Source organism: Microtus ochrogaster, chromosome 2 (assembly GCF_000317375.1).
Source record: "Microtus ochrogaster isolate Prairie Vole_2 chromosome 2, MicOch1.0, whole genome shotgun sequence".
Taxonomy (NCBI): domain Eukaryota; kingdom Metazoa; phylum Chordata; class Mammalia; order Rodentia; family Cricetidae; genus Microtus; species Microtus ochrogaster.
Genome location: NC_022010.1, coordinates 71,738,239 through 71,748,261, shown reverse-complemented (window position 1 = coordinate 71,748,261; position 10,023 = coordinate 71,738,239). Strand labels below are relative to the sequence as shown.

Genomic DNA, 10,023 nt, shown 5'->3' with positions numbered 1-10,023 from the left:
GGGTGACAGAGCTGTACCGTGTCAGTCTAGGGGTGACAGCTGTACCATGTCAGTCTAGGGGTGACAGAGCTGTACCGTGTCAGTCTAGGGGTGACGGAGCTGAACTGTGTGGAGGATGAGCCTCAAGGCCTTCTGAGTGCATGTGCGTGGAAGCTGGGCAGGAGCGGGACCAGCGCCGTGTGACCTGAGTCACTGAACACCACCTGAGCAATGGGACGATTTCACAAGGCTCTCAGAAGGGGAAACAAAGCGTACTACACAAATGGGCATTAATAACGCACTTGTCTTAGAGATTAACCAGAAACGCAAAGGTGGGTGGTTAGGCCTAACTGTTTGGGTCCTTTCCTCCCTATCAAATCCACATGCTGAAGCCCTAACACAGGCTGGACTGGGAGATGAGGTCTCTAAGAAAGTAATTAATCCAGGGTCCAAGGCCGGGGCCCTTATGTCTTTACAAATTCTCAGAAAAGGCCCCAGACGCTCCCTGTCCCCACACACCAGGAAAGACCCTCCGAGGATACAGTGAGAGGGCGCCATCTGTAGGCCACGCAGAGAAACTCCACCCTGACACCAGCCGCGGAGCCTCTGAGCTGTGAGAAAATGGAAGTCTGTCAGAGGCATTTGGGAAGGCACGCTAACGCCATGATAAAGTAAGGAAAGCTGCTGTTTCTTATCATGAGTGGAAAAACTCCAAAATTAGCTCTCTAAATTAAATAACTTTTTTGTCTTCTAATTCTAAATCCAGGCCAACCTCAAATACCTCTCTACTGGGTTAATTACGACTGCGGTGGGAATTTCATGCCTCGCCAGTCAAGATGCGCAACAGAGGAAAAGTACTGGGCCTTCCCGAGCTGCTCAGGGTCCAGTTTCTCCCTCCGAGTTAACCAGGTCTGCCTGCCTATCCTCTGAGATGAGCCAGGGCGCTGTGGTCGCCGACGGGCTCAGTCTCCCTGCTCCTTTCAGAAACTCAGTGACATGTATCGAATCTCTGGAGCTCCACAGCCGCCAACGAGGCAGTTTATGTAAGCCGCGGAGGCATTCTTTTATGAAGGTGAGCTTCAAAAGAAAACCAAACAAGAATGCCTTAATAAACACCTGTTTTCTGTGCCGGGGCTTGAACTTGGGGCCTTGAGTACGGCAAGTGAGAGTTCTACATTCTGAGCTCTATCTCAAGCCTGTTTTAGCAAACATTTCTAAACATCAGTAGCTCCACAGAGGCCGGGGGGGGGGGTAGTGGGAAAAACAAATCAAATCAAAACAAACAACCTAATGGGTATGGTGGTGGGCACCTGTGATTATAGCATTTGGGAGGTGGAGGCAGGAAGATCAGGAATTCAAGGTCATTCTCGGCTACCTAGGGAGTTGGAGGCCAGTGAGCTGCTTCCTGAGGAAGTAAAGTAATAAAGTAAGCAGGACAGGAAAGGTCCTCACCGTGGTGCTGCCAGGTGGCCTGTCTCTGGTCCCCGGGACCCATTTCCCAGCACTGCGGCCTTGCATTATGGCATTTGTAAGCATCACCTTTATTTAAGAGCCAGAAATTCTACAATTAGGAGAATAGTGGGCAAATTCTAAATCAAACCTGCATCTGTACCTCACTCCCAGAACAGTGCGGCAACGGCTCTCACTCTGAGCTGCCGTTAGGAGGCGTGGTGGGCTCCATCCACCCTTATGTTCTCTTGCTCTGAGGGAAGCCTGCAGCCACTCTGAGCTCTTGTGGAGAGACCCAAGAACACACCCATCTTTAACCATCAAAGGACTGAGGCCCCCAGTGACAGTCCACACAAAATCTGCCTTTGCCGGTCTCCATGTGAAACACAGATGACGCCTGAATGCAGATTTGTGCCAGGCTCAGCCACTGCTGGATCCCACGACCATGCCCTGTTAGTTCACCAACCATCTGTGTGAGTTGTCACACCGGGCTTGAAAGTGATACAGTAACTCACACGTTCATTACACAGCGTTGAAAACTGATACAGGAACTCACACTGAACCTTTGCTAGATCCAAGTCACCCACTCTTCTTCCCCCTCCCCCCAAACTACTATTAGCATCCCCATTTCACAGGAAGAAGAACTAGAACACAGGCTGGGTGAATGTGGCCTGCTGGAGAAAGACCTATGATCCTACCCACTACACCACACTGCCTCCTTGTGGACAGGCCATGCCAGGACTTCTAGAGACTGAATTTCATACAGCAGGAAGCCAACCAAGCCTTGTGGTACTGATGTTTCTGGTGCTGCTGTTCTTCAGGTCCTATATTTTGACATATTTGGTTTCCCCCAGAGACACGGTGGCAGCTAATCTTGGTTGTCAACTTGACTATATCTGGAATTAACTCAACCCCAGCAGTTGTGCATACCCGTGAGGAATTTTCTTGGTTGGAGTATCTGAGGTGGGAGACTCACCCTCAATCTGGATCATCTGAGGTGAAAAGGCCCACGCTAAATCTAGGCCACACCTCCTGGTGGCTGCCTTCTTGAAGGGATGTGGGAGAAGGAAGCTTGTGCTTCCTGCCAGCTTGCCTCACCCTCACCGGCAGCCTCATCTATCCTGCCCATTCACTGTGCACGGGGGTTAGGGACCGCTCTTTTAGAATGCCAATGAGGAGTGAAAACCAGCACCTTTCTAGGACTTTCCTGGGACTCTGGCACCAGAATGGTGTAAAGACGTCCAGTCTTTGCCACTGCATCCTTGGCCTTTCTGTCAGGAGACTACTTGGACCACAGCCTGTAGGCCACTCTAATAATCCTGTGTGTGTTTGTGTGTGTGCGTGTGTTTGTGTGTGTGTGTTCATTCTATCAGTTCTACTCCTTAGAGAATCCTGGCCAATACAGACACACAGGACACGTTTTTACCATCTACTGCTATGGGAAACCTGCTACTGCTTCCAGACACAGCAGAATCACTCCTGGTCTCATTACCTCAGTATCTGCTGGTTCTGATAGTCATTAGTATTTACAAAGGGAACTCCCTCACAGCTCTGAAAATGGGTCCTAATGACTGCACGACTCATGCATCCTCAAGGGGTCTATTCACACACACACACACACACACACGCACACACACACACACACACACTGCATAGGAGCAATGCATTCACAGAAGCAAACCAGCTCTTTGCTGACTGGCACTGAAGACAAGATTGTGTTTTCTCGCCACCGTTTTTGAGGGAGCCAAACAAAGAGACAAAGGCGCAGCCTGAGATGCAAACCCCGAGTCAATAGCAGTCAGTCTCCTGCTCTATCACGAAGCCTTTTTCTGTCACCTTATGTAAGTGTCCCCAGGATTGAAGAGCTTGTAGCTGTAGGCACAGGAACAGTTATAGCTTCTGCTATGAAGATTGCTGCAAGATTTGGTGGTGGACTGACTTGTGGGGTGGAAGAGAGACTAAACATTTAGAAAGGAAACAGCGTGGCTAGGGAGTCTCCCGTTTGTGAACAGTCGGAAATTTTAAAGCCGAGGAAATAGTGAGTAAATGCTACACCAAGCCTTGCACCTAGCGAATGTGGACTTTTACAGATTATCATAGCGTTCCAAATGTGTCCAGATAAACTGAACCCACCACACCAGAGCCCAAACAACAGAAGAGGAAACTTCACCCAAGATGTATGCCTGAGAGAACAAGGCTTTGCCCCCAGAATTGGCTGAAAAGTGAAAATGGCCTGACACTACCTGGATTCCTAACTCCCTCCCCCCAGCCCGCCCCCAGGATGTCATATTTCCAGTATGTTACCCAGACTGATGTGGGATGGAAACAGGCAGAAACATGGCTGATGTTCAACCTTGGAGTGGAAGCTGTGGACACCGGCGGTGCCATTCCAGTTCCCCAAAACATTTCAACCATCAAATCACCATGGAATGTGGACTTGCCTACAAGTCTACCCTTGGGGACCGCATGTAAGGGCAAAAGGGGAGAGGATGGTCCTTCCTTAGAGTAAACTTCCCAAAGACATGAACACTCCTGTTGATAGTCATTCTGCTTAGGCTTCAAAGTCACACAAACTGTCAAGGAAAGGGAGCCTCGGGGTAGAGAACCTAACCTCCATTATGGACTGGAAGAAATCCAGGAGCAGGCAGGCTGGATATCTGCTTAGTCTGGACCCAGTGGCCAATAACTCGGTGTCTCTTTAAATTATGCATTGTCTCTTTCTCCCAGCCACATTTCCCTCCCACAGGGTTTCACACTGTAGCTCAAGTTGGACCACAGCTCACTGCATAGCCCTGGTCTCCTCAAACAAAAGACAATCCTCCTGCTTCAGCTCCTTCGTACAAGCCTGGGCTACCATACCTGACCAAGACCAAACCCCTTCTAGCCCAGGAGGCACTGCTTCAGACTTGGCTAAGAAAGTCACCCACTGGTCATTCCCGGCTCCCTCGCCTCAGAATGGAATTGGTTTGGAGTGTAGGACAGGGGACTTCTCAAACATCCCTTGAGATTCCGAGGGCGGGTGGGGGGGGGGCGAGGTAGCTGGGCAGGAACAAACCTGGGGGTGTGAGCTGAGCCCCAGCACCTGGGTGAGAAACTAGAGGTGGCTCACATCTAACCCTGGGGCTCCTGCGGTGAGGTGGGAGGTGGGAAGAGACAGGAGAGCACACAGTTTGCAGGCCAGTGGCAGGGCCTAAAGTCTGCAGAAACATGGGAGACTCTGCTTCAGAAGCAAGATGGAAGGAATGAAGGGGTTTCCAAAAGTTGTCCTGACCTCACAAACATATCCTCCCCTTCACACACACACACAAACACGCACACACACACAATTTTTTTTATATTTATTTAGTATGTATACAATATTCTGTCTGTATGCCTGCAGGCCCGTTACAGATGGTTGTGAGCCACCACGTGGTTGCTGGGAATTGAACTCAGGACCTTTGGAAGAGCAGGCAATGCTCTTAACCTCTGAGCCATCTCTCCAGCCCCGACAGACACACAATTTTTAAAACAGATTGCAAGGGGCAGGTACAGTTGGAATCTCCTTGCTTGGGGGTGGGGCATGTATATAAAGAATTTAGGGCCCTTGCGTAAGCTCCTTTTATGCTGATCAGAGTATATGTTATTAAAATAAAATTATCTATCATAAATCATCATTTTTTAAAGAAATGAGTGTTCAGTAGAAACAAGTAGATTCTGTGTGATTTCCAGACATAGCCTTTAGGCAAAGCTCTGTCCATCAGATGCACATTTGTGTCTGAGACAATCAAGGCAAGCACATGTTTCTCCACTGTGGAGGCCAAATGGGAACATTGAAACTGCCCGTTAGCTTGGTGACGGCTAGCAAAGGGAACCAACTAACCAGTCAACAGCCCAAAGCACAGGTAATTGCTTGTTGAAGGCACAGCTTTGCCTTCTAAGTAGAACGTATTTGTAGGAGCAGCTAGTGCAACAGAGTATGCCCAGCAAACATTTGCCCAGGAGAAAGTAGTCTTATTTTAATAAAGGTCTCCACCCCCTGTAACGGTATGAGTCTCTCTAGCAAGACTACTTTACATGAACAAGGATACAGTTTCTTATGCAGACATTTAACTAACAGAGTCTACTAAAAGCAAATCTCACATATCCAACTCACATACTAGCAGTTCTAAAAGTTTCAGAAATTCTCAACACGTGAGTAGTTCAATTTCTTATTTCCTTTAAGACGTCAGGACTAGAAAGGGGGCGCCAGCTCCAGGGCCTGGGGTCAGCTCTGCTGTCAGTAACCTACCTAGACCAGAGTAGACATGGCCAACCTGAAGCAAGCACGTTTTCAATCTACCATCCCAAAGTGACCCACAGACAGCAAGTTAAAAGCCCTGCTAGACTTTCTCGCTAGCTAACGGGGAAAGACCCACCAGCGGCCTGCTATGAAGGCCGTTTTGTCAGGCGGTCTTCCTGTACAGAGCTATTCGCACCACGGGCGGGCGCCCTGCACCCAGTGGCTAATGATGTTTGCATCACTCTGGACCCATGAACCAGCAGCTCATCAGTGGGTAACACTCCCCCACCATTCATCCCGAAGCTCCAGACCTCAAGGTGGAGAGAAAGGGGAGGCTCAGCCAGGCTGGGTCCTTCTCCTTCAATGCTATGCCTCTGCATTAAGCAGTGTCTGTCTCAGCAACCCTGACAATGAGCACAGCCTATCCCTGCCTGGCCCGCCTCCCCGCTTCCTCTCCCGTCCACCCACTTCCCTTCCCTATAGGACAGTTTCCACCCAAATTTAAAGTCAGAGCAACATCTGAGTCCAGCTCTCTGGGGACCCTCTCCTGGTTGCTCTTCAGACCTCCCCACCATGGCACCCTGCCCTTCAACGCTCTCTTGAACTCCTTCTGGTCTTTCCCGCTCGCCTACCCTGGCACCCACACCAGCTTTGCTATTCCTTTCGCATGGATCCCAGATAGAAAAGTCCCCTCAGGAGTTTCTGTCAGCCCTCTCAGCCTGTGCAGGGGCCATCCTGGGCTACTTGGCCTAACTCGCAGTGGGTATCTCTGTATCCACACTGTTCTGAGGGCCCTTTTCTGGACCCTGGAAGGCAGACCCTATCACTGGATGATCTGGGTGCCACAGCTGGGCTCCTTCCCTGCGAGTTTTGGCCCCTCCACTCCACACCTTCAGATCTAGAGCTCCTGCTGGGCAGCTCCTCACGGGGCGGGGAGAGGATGTGAGGGGGGCTCCAGCCATGCTGCTTCCTCTCCTTGATGTGGCTTCTAGCTGCTGTGATGACTGATGGACTGGATGCCTCTTGTGAGGCTCCCGAGGCTAGCCCAATTAGCCAGCTCTTTGGTTCAATATCCTAAACCTGCGATATGCAACCCTGTAAGGACCTGGCTGCCACTCGGTCTGCCACCTGTCACTCCTACCTGTTTCTGTTTCACATTCTACCATGGACCACCATTTCTGCCAGCTTTCTGTACCCAAAGGTTCCTCATGTTCAGAGCTGGGCAATCTGGAATCAACTTTTTTTTTTCTTCATAAAAACTGCACCAGCTAGAACAGCCACAGAACTTCCCTTCTTGCTATTATTTTTTTTTAAAAAAAAGTGTAACAACTATTTATATGGCACTTACAACCTATGATAAATTTATACAGCATTTACAACCCATTGGAATCATCCATCACCTGAAGCGGAGCTAAAGCCTGTGGGATGATAGCATAGGCTATGTGCAAGCATCATGCTATTTTACATTGCCGTGCACAGACGGATTTTAGTATGGGGGTGTGTGTCCCAGAACCAAGGATCTGCCATGGATACAAGGAATGGCTATGCTTTAAAATATCCCATTCCCTTGCTTCTTTCCTATGATCCGTTCCTCTCCACATTCTCCAGAATCCAAGCCCCATGAAAGCAACAAGCTTGGCAGGTTCACAGTCACCCACCCTAGAAGCCAGCATCGGGGAATTAGCAAGAGCCACCTTATCATTCCAGAGGTGTCGCTGCTCCTTTGATGCCAGGCAGCCAACTTATTCCTTCCTCAGACCTCTAGTTCCTGAGCCCTCCTCCTCCCTACAGCACGGTCACCTTCTGCTTCATCTGCTACTTGCCTGTTCTGTTTCCCCCAGTCAAACATGTCAGCAAAGCTCCCAGCCTGGCGCTGGGTCCATATGTCAATGAACTGCAGCTGAAGGTCGCTGCCAAGAGAAACACCACTGTGTCTTGGTTATTTATAATTTATACGCCCATTTACTTTCAGAAAGGATTTACAATGACCATGTAAGCGTCCGGACATCGTGCTCCGAGCAACAATTGTCACAGGTCAGGAGCTCCATCTGCAGGCTTAGCTCTGGCCAGCACTTCAGACCTTTAGGGACCCCAGGCTCTCTCTTTCCCGCATGTAAGATCAGTTCACTGTGAGACTGTACTTACTTGCTTGGGTGCCTGGTAATTCATACATTTTGTGGCAAGATCCTGAAACAGCATTGTCTAAGGATCTGCCCACTTGGCCAGCTACTAATTTCAACATTTATTAAAATTTCGTTGTGGGGCTGTTATAGATCTGAGGATACAGCAGAGAATAAAATTTCAATTTTGCCTTCAGGGCTAGCAAGCAAGTGTGAGCTGGACCTCAGAATGAATTATCATCTGAAGTGGCCAGGGGAGCTATACGGTGTCCCTGGGGATTCAGCCCCTGCCCTGTATTTACTCGGTAGAGGAGGGGTTCACCTCGTTCACTGGGAGGAAGGAGAAAACCGACGTGACTCACTGTTCATAAATAGGACTACGGCTCTGCATTCTCAATCCGCACTATTGGAAGAAAAGCCGGTGTTTGGGTGAGGATCCTGGTTGCTCATTATCTTGCGGTTGATTGGCCAGTTTGGGTAGAATGGTGTTAGGGGGAAGGGGACCCTTTCCTAAGCCTTTAGGATATTTAGTTCCTTATAGGGGTGACATGCCACCATCGGGGCATCCAGTATACTGGGAGTCGTTCCTTCCCCTCCCTAATCCACACAATTTTGACACTCTGGGAAGGAGGAGAGGGGACAGGTAAGAGTAACCAACCATGGCAGTGGGGAGGAGGAACTGATTTCAAATCTTCAATGATCCAGTAGAACATGATCTGGACCATGTAGGCGGTGCAGAAGGCAGCCCGCCTTCAGAGCCGGCGACCCCGGGAGCAGGGCTGCGGCCCATCCCCGCCCTGGCCGCGCCCCGCAACAAGTGTCCCCCCTCCGCCCCGACGGCCGCACGGTCCTCACCCGGCACAGGCCGTCCACGAACACGCGCGGGTCCAGGTGGCAGGCGATGGTGGCGCTGGGCAGGTCCTGCAGATCCACCTCCTCCATCTCGCAGTCGATGAAGCTCCAGTCGCCGCCGCCCTCGTCGGCTTCGGCAGCCGCAGAGAAGGACGCGAAGGGCCTCAGAGTCACCCCGGGGGGCGCCCTCGCCTCGACTGCCTCTGCCGCCTCCCTGAGCCGCGGTCCCGCCACGCCGTCCTCCATTCCCGGCGCGCGCTCCCTCGCTCGGCTCGGCAGCGCTCGGCTCTGAGCCGCGGCCGCCGGCTCCCGCTTCGCCCTCGCGGGGTCACCGCGGCGCCGGAACGCCGGCTTCTAGCGCCCGCCCCGCCCGCCTCCGCCCCACGAGGGAGGGGCAGCCAGCCTGCGCCCGCCGACTTCGAGCTGCAGTTCCTGTGGGAGCACAGGAGCGGTCCGTTTAAGGTCGGCTTGCTCGGGTCATTAAGTCCCGCCCTATTTATATACATGACCAATAAAGAAGCAGGATTTTGACACGTGAGGCCCATCCCACCGCCCTAAGCGTGAAGCCTCAGGGCGGCCATATTTGTTGCGGGCAGAGGCCTCTTGCTGGTTCTCTTTTCTGACAGCTGGCGGTGCCTGTTGAAGGACACCATCTCAGTCCTTGCCAGGAGGCAGCGAGCCTGCGGTTCCCGCGCAGCCACGTCAGGAGGACTTGAACGAAATATAGCTAGAAGCTTGTTCAGTGGTCATCAGCAGCCTTTGGATTCTTAGTGTGGATTACCACGGAATCACAAATAAGGTTTGAATCACGCCGTGATAACATGCCTCGCGTCTGTATGTCAACTTATTAATCATTATACCACTGTCCAATTCTAAACAATTAGAAATACAAATGAGCATACAAAATAACGGGTTTCAATAGTAATTTTCATATATATGTCGTGTATAGGTATGTACACACAGATACTGTATTTTGCTCTCATCTCCCTCCCATTGCCCTCCCTTCTGCCCTTTGCCCCATCCTGCTGGCCTCCTTTCTTCCCTCTAAGTACTTATCTTTCTGCTTTATTGTCTTTTTTTATTGCCGTGCATATCAGTTAATTTTATGTTACAGTGATAAAATACCAAGACCAAGGGAACTTATGGAAGCATTTATTAGAGTCAGGTTCCAGAGCGATAAGGGTCCATTTTGGTGGGAAGACCACGGCAGTAACAGGCATGAGAGATGACGTCCCAAACACTAGTGAGAAGCAGGGACAGGGAACTAGAAATAGGGGGAAGACTATCTCTGCCAAAGCCCATGCCCAGTGGGCACTTCCTCCAGTGAAGCCATACTTCGTAAACCTCCCCAAACCCTGCCACCAA

General features: G+C 50.8%; 1 protein-coding gene across 1 annotated transcript in view; it reads right to left on the bottom strand.

The window, feature by feature from the left end:
* Rcan1 (regulator of calcineurin 1) overlaps nt 1-9,004 on the bottom strand; it is an 81,184-nt gene extending 72,180 nt beyond the window's left edge. The window contains exon 1 of the mRNA XM_005345182.3: nt 8,662-9,004. Within this exon, the coding sequence (XP_005345239.1) occupies nt 8,662-8,904 (243 nt within the window). The 5' untranslated portion in view covers nt 8,905-9,004. The remainder of the gene's footprint in view (nt 1-8,661) is intronic.
* Nucleotides 9,005-10,023: the final 1,019 nt, after the last annotated feature.